Source organism: Mus musculus, chromosome 1 (assembly GCF_000001635.26).
Source record: "Mus musculus strain C57BL/6J chromosome 1, GRCm38.p6 C57BL/6J".
NCBI classification, from domain to species: Eukaryota; Metazoa; Chordata; class Mammalia; order Rodentia; family Muridae; genus Mus; species Mus musculus.
Window position 1 is genome coordinate 191532053 of NC_000067.6, and position 13484 is coordinate 191545536.

A 13484-nucleotide genomic window follows, 5' to 3' on the forward strand; every position below is an offset into this window, starting at 1 on the left:
AAATGCTGCTTTTCAGTAATTCTTAGAAGGGTTGGAGGTGTAGTGTGGTGGCATGTGCAAGGCCCTGGACCCTTCAATCCCAAGCAACATGAGGGCAAGGGAGCATGAGAACTTCAAATCATCCTTGGAAAATTATGTATGTGCATTTTGGAGGAGGTGGGAGGTGCCGAATGACCCTCTGTGACATGTTATGTTTGCCAGCTCCATGTCAACAGCAAGGCCAAAGGCTTGAGTCTGTTTCATCAAGGATTACCTGGGATGCACTGCTAGAGGAAAAGGTCTGCTCTGTAGAATTTACCTTTAGACTTTAAAAGTAAGGAACACTGTTGATAGGAGTGGGAAAAGGCTCAGTCTATGACATTTATATCCGAATCCATGTCTTGGTTCAAAGCGGGGAAGGGGCCAGGTAGCAAGACTGCTGGACAATAGACAAGAGGATGCCACATTCTGTATGGTCCTGTAAATTGGTAACAGGCACCTGAAGTATCCTGGAGGCATGGGCTTGCTGGAACCACAGTGCTACATTTGTCATGGATAGTATTTTGGCACCCATGTGAATGGTAATAAATCTGACTGGCACCAGAAATAACCTGGGGAAAGATGTCACCATGGGAGCAACAGCCTAACCACTGAGTGCAGCTAGCTCGTCAGCTTCTGTATGGGGTAAAGTAGGTGCTCCCGTGGCAAGGGGTGCCTCTACCCTTTACTCTGCTCAAGCTCTCAACAGAACTAGAGAACAGAACTGAACCAGCTCTGCAGGGCTGCTCTTATTTCCTTGAAAAGGTGGTTTCAATAGGGGAGCAGAGCTGGAGGCTGAGTCAGGAAAGGGACAGAGTGTGCTGTGTGAGCAGCCTGGGGCTTGTAGATGTCTTGATATAAATATGTAGTTTACAGCCTTTCCCAACTATGGGCAGCAGATAATTTAGTGACCACCTGCTGTAGATGGCAACCTCATAGAAACATAAGAGGATTACTGCTAAAGCATTATGTCTATCAAATGTGGGCAACAACAACTCCTGCCCTTCTTGCCTAATAAGAATAATGGATAACAGTAACTGTATTTGCTATTGTGCACCAGGCAACATCTTAAAAACACCATGTTTAAGAACCAGATAAACCAACTTTTACAGACAGGGAATTGCCCAAGAGCCAACAGGGTTTAGAATCAAAGCTAGGAAGTGATCATTTTAATATAAAACATAAAAACACGTAGAATATAAGCATTTGTTAGCTTTCTGTTGTGACAAAATACTTTGGGTAAGTCAACACTTCACAAGCTAAAAAAGGTTTGACTCAGTTTCAGGTTTCAGTCATGGTCACCTGGCCCACTTTTGGGCCAGTGGTAGCCAGGAAACAGAAGACAGGAAAGACCTGGGGTCGGAATGTCCCCTTCAAGGCCGTGTTCCCTGTCCACCTAACTTCTTCCCACCAGGCTTGCCCTCTAACGGTTCCATCACCTCAATAGTACCACAGGCTAGCATCTTAGCCTTGACCATCAAGGTCTACCAGGGGAGATTTCTGATCCAAGAACTACAGGCATTGTAAACAGGAGGGGAACTGAATTCTAAACTTTTATAGGGAAGCGACTGGTCCTCGACACAAACAGGTTCACTCAAAGGGCTTGGCAATCTGATCTTTCTCTCAAGTGCTGCCTTCGGGTCATGGAGCATCACCAATAATGTAACTTTGGTAGTAACTGACAACCCAGTGCCTCACACAGGACTTGCACCCAGGTAGTGACTACTAGGGGCAGGTGAAATTGGAATGTCTGCCAATCAAGGGCAGTTTGCAGTATGCCACTGCTATTCCTGAGTCTACAGAATGGCTTAAATACAAATTTAGAGTGTCAGGACAGAAAAGGACGTGTGTCAAATGGAAGAAAGCAGAGAGAAATGGAGCTCAAGAGGAACAGCCCTGCACCCTGGAACTCCTTTCCTGGCACAGTGGAGAAGGGCAATGAGCCTTGAAACCGTACAAACCTCCTCAGGAATACAGCACTCCTCGGCTGTGTCGATGCTTGCTGTAAGTACACTCCATACACGTATACATTTTTTTCATGTGAGTATGCACATGTGTGTATAGAAGCACGCTGAGATCAGGACTCTTCCTCCATCATTCTCTACCATACTCTGAGACAGGGTCTCTCCTTTGAACCTAGCACTTCCTCTTCCGAGACCTGGAATATAATAGGGCTGCTACCTCCAGCAATTTTGTGGGTTCTGAACTCTGGTCCTCATGCTTGAAGCACTTAATCCACTTAACAGAGACCTCTTCACAGCCAGGTAATTTAAAAAAAATTTTTCTTTATTTTATGGTTTTTCGAGACAGTTTCTCTGTGTAGACTTGGCTGTCCTGGAACTCACTTTGCAGTCCAGGCTGGCCTCAAACTCAGAAACCCGTCTGGCTCTGCCTCCCAAGTGCTGGGATTAAAGGCGTGCACCACCATGCCCAGCCAGGTAATTTTTGTTGTTGTTGTTGTTTTTTTTTTTTTTTTTTTTTTTTGAGACAGGGTTTCTCTGGGTAGCCCTGGCTGTCCTGGAACTCACTCTGTAGACCAGGCTGGCCTCGAACTCAGAAATTCACCTGCTTCTGTCTCCCAAATGCTGGGATTAAAGGCGTGCGCCACCACACCCGGCTAATTTTTTTTTTAAGGCAGAATTTATCCATAACATTCCACTCTAGTTTGTGTTCAAATATAGGCCCACATAAAAACAATTTTTAGACAACAAAATGGCTATTCTAAAGTCCTAATAAAGCATTCAATTTACTTCAAGTTTAACAAAATGTGTTCAGCTTGCTTGTAACTTTAAACTAATATCTAGAGGGCCAGCAAATGAAGAATTTTCCATTATTTCAAGACTTAACAAGCTAACTGGTTAGTCTGAAATGTGGCATGGGTTCCCATGGAGCCCTGTGAGCCTCAAGTGAGAGGGCTGCACTGAGCTCTTCTGAGGCCTGCCAGGAGTTTAACTCTAGCGTCCTAGGACACTATCCCAGGCTCCCTCCCCACATCCGCTGTGAGATATTGTTCTCATTGCTTGGTTGTGAGTGCATCTGTGAGACTACTGGCTTTTCCTTTGAAAGCAGTATTAAAGGAAGTCTCTCTTGGGACTAGGAAAAGCACAAAAACAGCCCTAAGAGCATCAGTGTGTTATGATAGGCTTTCAACAGGCACATTGACTAGACATGTGATCTCTAAAAGAACATGGCCATAGGCTGAAATTTTTGTTAAAAAAAAAATTGCGTGGGAAAGGAATATGCTTATCAAAGGAGAGCATATGATGGTGGGAGGACAGTTTGTGGGACCCTCTCATAGGTTCCATCTCTCTCTCTCTCACACACACACACAAAGTACTTCGAATCCATAGTATTAGTGCAGGTTTTGTTGTTGTTTTTTTTTTTTTTTGTTTTTCGAGACAGGGTTTCTCTGTGTAGCCCTGGCTGTACTGGAACTCACTTTGTAGACCAGGCTGGTCTCCAACTCAGAAATCCACCTGCCTCTGCCTCCCGAGTGCTGGGATTAAAGGCATGCGCCACCACGCCTGGCTTGTTGTTTTGTTTTTAAGGTAGGATTTCTCTGTGCAGCCTGGCTGTCCTAGAACTTACTTTGTAGATCAGACCAGCCTCCAACTCAAAGTTCTGACGACCCCTGCCTCCTGAATGCTGGGATTAAAGATGTGTGCCACCACCGCCCACTTTAGTGCAGTTTTAATAAGGCAAAGGGAAGAGGTTGTTGGCTGACCCCTTAACACAAAGGCAGCTACAAAGTTTTATGTGCAGCCAACATTGAAAGACATTTTAAGAGAATTATTCAACTCAACAAAGGCTTTGAAATAACCAAAAGAAACTTATATTTGCATAGCCACACTGCTTGAAATGTATCCAAAAAGAAGTTTGGGATCAAAGTACTGGCACTTTTTACCAAGAGTTATAGACACTGTTCTATTGCCATGAAGAGAAACAATGATCAAGTCTTTTTTTTTTTTTTTTAATAAAAGAAAGCATTTTACTGGGAGGTGGGAGGCTTGCTTCGTTTCAGAGGTTTAGTCAACTATCATGGAAGGAAACACTGCAACATACACTGGCAGATGCCATGCTGGGAAGGCAAGCAACTTTCCTGGAGAGGGCCTGCAGTTTTGCATGGCTTTGATGGGTGATTCCTGGACAGGTACAGCCCCACATGTTCCATTCTAAAGTGCTACTTGCTGCTGCCGTGCCTTCTTGTGTTTGTCATCACTGTATTCCTCACTTTTCCGACAGGTTGTGACTGTCAACGACCCTTTCCACGTATAGTCTGTTTTGGTTGATTCCTGGGCACTAGCCCACACTACAGAGGAGATTCTGTGCAGAATCAATATGAAGATATACTTTCTTGAATTGTTTGTTTAGATGAGTTAATGATTTTATAGAATTCTTGATTTGGTTCAAGTAATTGACAGTCTTAGGAGATGGTTTTAGTTGGTTTGCCAGAAAGATATACAGTACAATGAGCTCTCATACACTAAAAGCACATCCACTGCAATACCAAAAAAAAAAAAAAGTCTTGGAACAAATTAATGACCAAGGAAAAATATTCATTTATTCTAGGTCAGGTCCAAGGATGAGGCCATGGGTGCACACTATGATAAAGCAAAGCCATGTAAACTACTGCTTTGAACTTATAGAATGAAACACTGCTTTGAACAATATCCTGCTGTAACTCCCTTGTATAACATTTTGTCTATGAGGTATTTTTTTTTTTTTTACATAGATAACTTTTGTCTGAGAAGTAACGTAAAGGCCAAGAAAAAAATAAAAGTGACTGCTGTGGCCGTGCTCCATTTACCAAATGAATGTGTGTGTGTGTGTGTGTATATACACAGAGAGAGAGAGAGAGAGAGAGTGTACACACTTGTGAAACTGAACTGGTGGTCAGACCCGCTTAGTGTGTGTATTCAGGATTTCCCCTCTTTTCTTTTGTTTTTTGCTGGCTTCCTAAGAGTTAATTAAGAGCTTAAGTTTTTTTTTTCTTCTAATCCCCTGATGCTATCAGCAGGAATTGCCAGAAGCCACCAGCTCTGCCTCCAAAAAAGAGTAACAGGGCCCGAATTACCAGGAGCTAACAGCTTTTGGTCCATCCATTTTCTTGTTCCACCTCAGTTTACCTGGATGTCAAAGCTAGGCTTTGACAATACCTGGAGCTGGAACAGTAGCTGAGAGCTACATCCACAGGCCAAGGGGTAGGGGGCTGGGGGGTAGAAAGGGAGACTGGGCCTGGCATGGGCTTTTGAATCCTGAAAGCTCACCCCCAGTAACACACTCTTCCACAAAGGCCACACTTATTTTTTTATTATCCTTTCAAACATTTCCACTTCCTAGTGGTCAATCATTCAAATATGAGACTACGGGTCATTCTTATTTAAAGCAGCACAGCAAGTAACCCAAGCCATCTTAAACATTTGAGGTTTGATGAAGTAAGACGTTTATTAGAACCTCTTTCAGTTTGAACTAGATTATACCTTTGGAAATAACACATTTTACTCTACAAGCAAGCAAAAGGGACTCTAAGATTACTTCCTTTTATGTAGATTGCTTTCAGGTCACTGTAAAAAAAAATCATAGGAAAGGACAATATCAGACAAGGTAAAAGGCTGATTATTCAGGGTCAGCTCAAGGTCACACGGCAGGGATAATTACTACTTTGTTACACATGACCTTTGACACCCATTTGTGGTACCAAGTTTTCCAAGCAGAGCCTGAAGTTTCTGACAGCCACTTACCCCAGCTTCACTTGGCAGTGTGGCCAGACACAGAGACACAAATCATCTGCTTTACTGACCACCACCACTGGCTTTCAAAGCAGCAGATATTTAACATTATTGGCAGTTCTACATCATTAAAAATTCCTTCCTACTGCCCACTACTCAAAAAGCTAACATCACTGAAGACTCCCCAGCGCTCAGCGAAAGCTGCTGCATGTGTGTGTGGTTTGACTGTAATGACTACAGAAACCCAACACTTATTTAACTTTCTCAGTTTGGTTTGTTTTATAAGCTTAACTTACAATCTCAAAGGACTTAAACGTTTTTAATAAAATATTTAAAAATCACGAGAATTGAAATAAAGTTTAGCTAGCCCCCAGAGATTTGAATGAGACAAACTCTTTTCTAACTATAAGGGAACGCCTTTCTCCAACATAAAGTTTCTTTCTAAGAGTCTGCAAAGGGAGATATGATGCTCATTTCATGAGGACCAACATGTAGCATTTAAGGGAAAGAAAAGTTACAGCATTTCAAATACAATTTAGAGTCAACAGACACAACCTCTGCACTAACTGTCGAGATAAAGTGCTCTTTATGTTTTGCTTACCAATATACTAGACAGCTGGTGCCTTTTGTTTAAAAAAAAAAAAAGCTTATTTTCCAGGTTCTAGATTTCTTTTTAAAGCAATATCAACTTTTATAAGTAAGAAATTACTTTATCTTAAAAATCTAATGACATTTTAAAAAAAGTCACAGACCCTAGAGAACTGCCCTGGTCTCACTGTATACTGATTTTATAAAACATCTCTCTCAAGAAAGTGCCTTGCTCCCTCATGAGTGATGCTGGTTTGTAATAGAAATCTGGTTTAAAAAAAAAGAAAAGACCTCCACAGCTTTCAAAAACTCAGCTTTCTGATGTTTTCTCCTACATTCTCCAAAGAGTTGACATTGATACCGTACATGAAGACAATATGAATGTACGAAGTGAATATCACATTTTTATCCAGTTTGAGAAACACACACACACACACACACACACACACACACACACAAATATAGTGAACAAATGATATATTTCAAATAAGCTCACGCTTGCTTAAGGCATCTTCTGCAGAGGATGTCTTCAGACTGGCCTTCACGGATGGGCCCTGTGCTGGACTAGCACTCTCCACTGTCCACAAAAGCACTCCTTGATTCCTGCATCCACGAGCTGGACGTGATTACCACAGACTGCTAGAGTAGACTACAGAGGACAAGCCGCCCCGGGAACTGGAGACAGCACTCACCTAGGCAGCTGTGCCTATACACAGTGGGGCCTGACTAGGTCTGCTAAAGAGTAGAAGGACTTTTTCCAAAATGAAAAGATGACCATTTTCTTAAAGACCAGAATTTTAAAGCCTTTTTAAAAAATCTTTGTAGACCCAAGTTCAATGAACTTCAGATTAGCATCTATAATTCAGTTGAGTGTTCAGGACTGCAGAAGTCATCTTGAGTCTTTCTACGAAAGTATGTACATATCTTCCTCATGGAGCTGGGAGTAATGGTGACCTAGAAGAAAGCGTAGAGTTAGCGACACCCCAAGTTAAAGTTCCAAGTCCCCACAGCAAATGTCTAGGTTAAAACTGCTATTTTCTTGAGCGAATCAAAATCAGCCCCTCAATTGATAAGTGCAAAAACAGCACTTTCTTCATTTTCTTCCAAAAAAGGAACATTTTTCTGATAAATATTAGTTGTAATATAGTGACACAGCCCCACAATCTCAGCACCTGGGAGACTAAGGCAGGAAGGTCCTGAGTTCAAAGCCAGTCTGGGATACATAGTGAAAGCTTGTAAGTCAATAAAACGTAAAAACACCAAAACCAAAACACAACAACAAAACCCAAAACTTAAAAAACTAGATCAGCACACTGGTCTCAAAGCTTTTTAAGATTTATATTGTCAGTGAAAAGTAATCATGGGGGTCAGGAAAGACAGATGGGAGCCACAGGGACACTGATGACAAATTTTTGGCTAGGAACACAGAACATTCCTACTATTGAGAAAAAGAAACTTTGTCATTTTCTGTACCAAAATTTTGGTTTGGCTTGCAGAGTAAATAGCCTTTATATATCTATCTTTTGTTTCCTTTCCCTGAAGCACAGGCTAGGTTAAGGATGTTAAGTGAGGCAGGATACTCACCACATTAGTACTAGTCTAAAGATAGCTTCTGCCCCTAATTGGATTGGAGTCCTTTCCATCTCCCTTTTAAACTTAGAACAAGAACCTTGCGAGCCCCAGGAACTGAATGCCCCTCCCCATAACTTCACACCGAGTAACAGCAGCTCTGCATTGCTCTGCTGGTGTGCATGGCTTACCTAATGCTCAGCTACTTCTATCTTTACCACTCTTAGGCTTTACAAAGCTCACTTATTTCTCTTACCATAATTAAATGTCCTGTCAGTCACTGAAAAGTGAACCTTAGAAATAAGTGTTCAGAATATTGCTATATGCAAGACAATCAGAAACTTGAGGAAAAGCCAACAAATAAAAATAAATTAAAAAAAAAATCAAGGATTCTGTAATTTAATTGCTTTGAAATATCTAAGTTTCATTTTGATCATAAAATGCAATTACAAGCTAAAAAAGTCTACTTAAGGATGTTGGCAAGTTTCCCAAGAATAAAGTTTACCTAAAAAAAAAAAAAAAAAAAAAAAACCCATACTGTCTACCAGGAGAGATATTTTTGAATCGACACTCTGGATGGTGAGAGGAAGGCTTTAGTGAGTCAAGCAGTAAGACTGAAGAATGTGAGCAGACAAAAGGATTAATGGAGTAACAGGGCGAAGTTATTAACCTGATTCCCAGACAATCTTGAGAACTGCACCTAGTCCCCTTCAAATAGGACATGTGTCCTCCCACATTTAAGCTTACCGGGCCTGGTGACGTCTTCCCACTTTGTCTCCTGGAACTGGGTGTCTGAGATGATGGACTTCTTGGGGATGAATTTTCTGCCTTGCGTTTGGCTGCTATGGCCAACAACCAGTTCTTATTCTCTGGAGAGCTATTCTCTTTGCCCACCATCTCAGATCCTTCTCCACAAGGTCTCAAAGGAAGAGGCAGTGGTCCACAGCCTTCAGAAGCATAAGGACTGACAGGAGAAGGAGGTTCTGAGATGCTTGTGCCAGCACCTTCAGTCTTGCTTGATTTGGTAGGACCCTCGGAGTCTTGGCTAAGGACTTCCTGGGTGCCGGAAAGGCAGCACAGATCCAAACGAAGACTCTCCGCTTGGCCGTCAAGCTCAGTGACACAGTTGCAACTCTTCACACACTTTTGTTTCACACTCTCCAGACAGCTTGAGTCAAGACGCCTCTTCACTCTATTTCTAGATTCAGAGCAAGCATCTGCCTGTGATGACTTCTGGCTCACAGGAATAAGAGCTTTTCTTGGAGATGAGATCTTTGTCTCAGAAGCAGGTGGAGTGACAGGTGGTGATGAGGAAGGTGTTCGGGTCACCCAGTTTCTAAGCGACATCTTGAAAGATGAGAGTGGCTTGGGAGACACAGAAGAGATGGAGCCTCTTCTGCTGACTGAAGAACGGGTCGTGGCAGGAGTGGTTTTGACTGAGAATGTGGGGGTACTTGAAGGAAGAGGGAGGTCTCCTGCACAGCTCGGAGTACAAGCTGCTGACGAAGGAGAGGAGATGGATGGACTGCTCTTGGCTCTGGGAGCTTTGGCAGGAGTACTCTGGCTACTTGGTACCGTTACTGAAAATGAAGAAGAGCATGAAAATCAGAAAGAAAATGATGTAATAAAGTCCTTGATTTTTTTCATCAAGGGGCATATCTAACATCATCATCTAAGGGTTGGTTTGTCAGTAAATAGCTAAAATCATTCCATTTCTACCATACCCCCCTAGCAATTTTCCTCTCCTGTGTCTAACTGCCAGTTTCCTAAGCCCCTGATGTAAAACATATACTTGGCAAAGCCTAGGAGAGATAAAACTTCTAAAGCACAAGCACCACCCCCAACAGTCTCCACGTGCAGATGACACAACGCACACCACAAACTTGCTACAAAAAACGAGATCAAAAGGCACATGGTGTTTCACCATAACAGTTCTACTTTTTATCCTATGAATTTGGGGATAAACGTGTTATTGTAACATATGCACATATTGTAAAATGATTAAATAGATCTATGATATAATCTATCACCTCATAATATGATTAATATTTAAAAATTTTCCATGTTCTTGCTTGTATGCACACAAAACTTTATAACCTTCAAATAATATCTCCTACTTGTTGATCTGCCCTCCTTTTTTTGAGACAGGGTTTCTCTGTGTAGCCCTGGCTGTCCTGGAACTCACTTTGTAGACCAGGCTGGCCTTGAACTCAGAAATCCTCCTGCCTCTGCCTCCCAAGTGCTGGGATTAAAGGCATGCGCCACCACTGCCCAGCTTGATCTTTGATCTTATAAGCACCTGGTAATCACCATTCTATTCTGGATTTTTTAATTTAAGGACAGGATTTTAGATGTGGTTCTGGCTATCTTGTTCAAAGTCAAGATGCCCACTTCCCTCTGCCTCCCAAGTGCTGGAATTAAAAGGTGTGCACCACCACACAATCAGTTCTTTAAAAAAGAAAAAAAAAAAAAAAAAAAAAGGACCCATATCTTGCAGCTTACTACAGATTGTAACTCCTACACTAGGGAATCTGATACTTCTTGTCTGCACAGGCAACTTCACTCAGGGGACATACTCACATACATACAATAAAATAATTCTTAAAAACAAAACAAGGGGGCTGGTGAGATGGCTCAGCGGGTAAGAGCACAGACTGCTCTTCCAAAGGTCCTGAGTTCAAATCCCAGCAACCACATGGTGGCTCACAACCATCTGTAATGAGATCTGAGTCTCTCTTCTGGGGTGTCTGAAGACAGCAACATATAATTAATAAGTAAAAAACTTTTGCCGGGCAATGGTGGCGCACGCCTTTAATCCCAGCACTTGGGAGGCAGAGACAGATGGATTTCTGAGTTCTAGGACAGCCAGGGCCACACAGAGAAACCCTGCTTCAAAACAAAACAAAACAAAAAAAACAAGACAAGTTTCTCATATCTTTATGGAGGAGGAAGAGGAGGAATAGATGACAACAATGGCTTCTTCCTAACTCCAGTCTTTAAATTTAGTGCTTGGGTTCTACACAGAAGAAATATGCAGTATTATTTCCTTTCTGTGCCTGGCTCTCTTAGTAGCCGAGCAATCCAGGCATGATGGAATATACCTAGACTCTCAGAACTTACAGGCTGAGGCAGAAGGGTCATGAGTTAAAGGCCAGTTAGGGCTACACAGTAAAATCCTGTTTCAAAGAAAATCGGATCCCTCCCTCCAATCTAAACTTCCTCACTACCACTTATACACAACTGTCTTTATTCTCTTGTGATCACAGTTATGCTGATTCTGCTCCGTGGATGGTATGTATAACCTGCAGTGACTACGTGAGTGCAGGGGTCTCTTCCACACACTGAGGATTCCTCTGGATATGTACCCAAAAGTGGGATTGCTGGATCATATGGGAGCTCTATTTTTAATTTTTAAAAAAAAGAAATTGCTGTCCCATTTTCCCAAACAGTAGAAATAATTTATAGGAGCACTGATCGTATACATCCTCACCCACACCTATTATCCTTTTTGTTAATTTGTTTTGGGACAGGGTTTTACCATGTTCCCAGACTGACCTTAAATTACATATTTCCTTAACCTTCTGGGACCACAGGGAGTTCAACACCAAGCCTTGTGACAGCTGAGGTGACTTGTGTCATTGTGGTTTGAATTTATGCCTTCTGACAAATGTTTACTAATATCATTTTGCTCATTTAAGATTTTCTAGCCTACAACATTTTTAACATGTGATTCTATCTTTTACTTTATCACCAACACGTCTCACGGGAATGCTGGTTCCACTGACAATTCTGGGAGTACACTAAGGAACAGATGCACTATAACCTTTAACATGCATCATAGCGCACTTTAACAGGAATGCAGGCTATTAGTGGTAGCTTAGTCCTAAATGAAGTGACACTGCTGTTCTTGTAAACCTTTGAAGGCCTCAGGCTCCCCAACACAAATGCACAGAGCCAAATCTTGGCACAGTCACTCAGTACTTGACTTGGGCTCAACCATTCACACAGCTTATCTTGTCACACCTGTGAAGTGAAACATCTTATCCTTACAGAAGTGATCCCCCTGAGGTTTATCAGCCTTCCTGCTTAGTTTACAAATGGCGTCGAAGAATGCCAAAGAACATTCAGAATTAAGTGCCTGCTCTTTGGAAAGCAAATCAAGCTTGTGGACAAGTCTGTGTCCTTACCCCACACACGACAAATATTTCCTGGGAATTCTTACAAAGCTTATGCTTCTACCCTCATAAATTCTTAACAGCCAATACTGAATTTTTCACTATTTTTTGAGCTTTCCAAATTAAATAACAAGAAAAAAAAATTACTGATTCATTCTCAGTCTTTTTGATAATTATTAAATTTCATTTACATAAAAAGTAAATTTAATGGACTGATAGAAAATGTAATCTGAGCAGAAAAGATGGCTGGGGTAGGGAGTTAGGAGTACTGGCTGTTTTTCTAGGGTACCTAGATTCAGCTTCAAGTATCCACATCTGTTAACTTCAGTCCCAGAGGCTCCAACTCCCCTCTTCTGGCCTCTTCATATATACACGCAGGCAAAATACTCATTAACCCCCCCCAAAACAAAAAACAACCCCCCAAAAAACCCTATTTTAAAAAAAGACATGTAATAGATCTCTCTCAGCAAAAATTAAGTTTTACAGAGCCAATCTTAGTGTATTATTCTGTCCTCACTATTTTATCAGTCTTGTCTTGAATCACAGTTCTTCGACACGCCAGAGTATTTTGTGGGAACTGGCCTCTTTACTGTGTGCATAAATTCAGCTTGTTGGGCTTGATTGGTGCCACTAAGGCATCTTGACAGCTCAAGACAATAGTTTGATAAATACTTTTCTTTCAATTTTTATCCTTAAGCAAGTGCTTAGACTTGTCTAAAGTGAGTTTGTTCTTCCAGTAAAGTCACAGCTGGCAGCGTCACTGTCCTAAGCTGCTATGAAAAGGACGTTAGCCACGGGCATCACACATCTGCTCTGGCTTTGATTACGGTAACTATGGCAGGAATCAAGAAGGGGTCATTGGATGTACTGCTCAGTTCAGGTCGATAATCACGTCCTCCATTTAAACAACCCATATGTGTATTTGCACAGAAGTCCTGAAATACTACATGTCTAGCAACATACCAAGTTCCAATAAGGCTTTTGGGTAAAGAATAAATGGGATAAAGAATAGCTATCAAGTTTTTGATACTCAAAAGCCACATGCTGCAAGTGTCTACTAAAGGTTAACAGAAACATGATACTGGAGAGCAGAGGAGGGACTGAAAGATGGTTAAGAAATTAGGTAATTTCTTCTTTACGATGTTATGATATGGGGTGTCAAAGAGAAGAGTTTGTGAACACTAAAGGTTAGCAAAACTTTGGTAAAATTAAAAGGGTTATACCTTGCAGTTAGTGTTAAGAAAGCCAGAAAACAGCCAGGTAGTGGTGGCGCACGCCTTTAATCCCAGCACTTGGGAGGCAGAGGCAGGCAGATCTCTGAGTTCGAGGGCAGCCTGGTCTACAGAGTGAGTTCTAGGACAGCCAGGGATACACAGAGAAACCCTGTCTTGAAAACACCAAAAAA

At 41.8% G+C, this 13484-nt stretch overlaps 1 protein-coding gene across 3 annotated transcripts in view; it reads right to left on the bottom strand.

Moving 5' to 3' along the window:
• Nucleotides 1-5303: 5303 nt before the first annotated feature.
• Dtl (denticleless E3 ubiquitin protein ligase) overlaps nt 5304-13484 on the bottom strand; it is a 38189-nt gene continuing 30008 nt past the window's right edge. For 2 of the 3 annotated variants that reach the window (NM_029766.3, NM_001305233.1), the window contains 2 exons: nt 8652-9484; nt 5304-7289 (listed from right to left, as the gene is read on the bottom strand). In NM_029766.3, the coding sequence (NP_084042.1) occupies nt 7191-7289; nt 8652-9484 (932 nt within the window). In that variant the 3' untranslated portion in view covers nt 5304-7190. The remainder of the gene's footprint in view (nt 7290-8651; nt 9485-13484) is intronic. The other variant, XM_011238925.1, reaches the window with a different exon arrangement.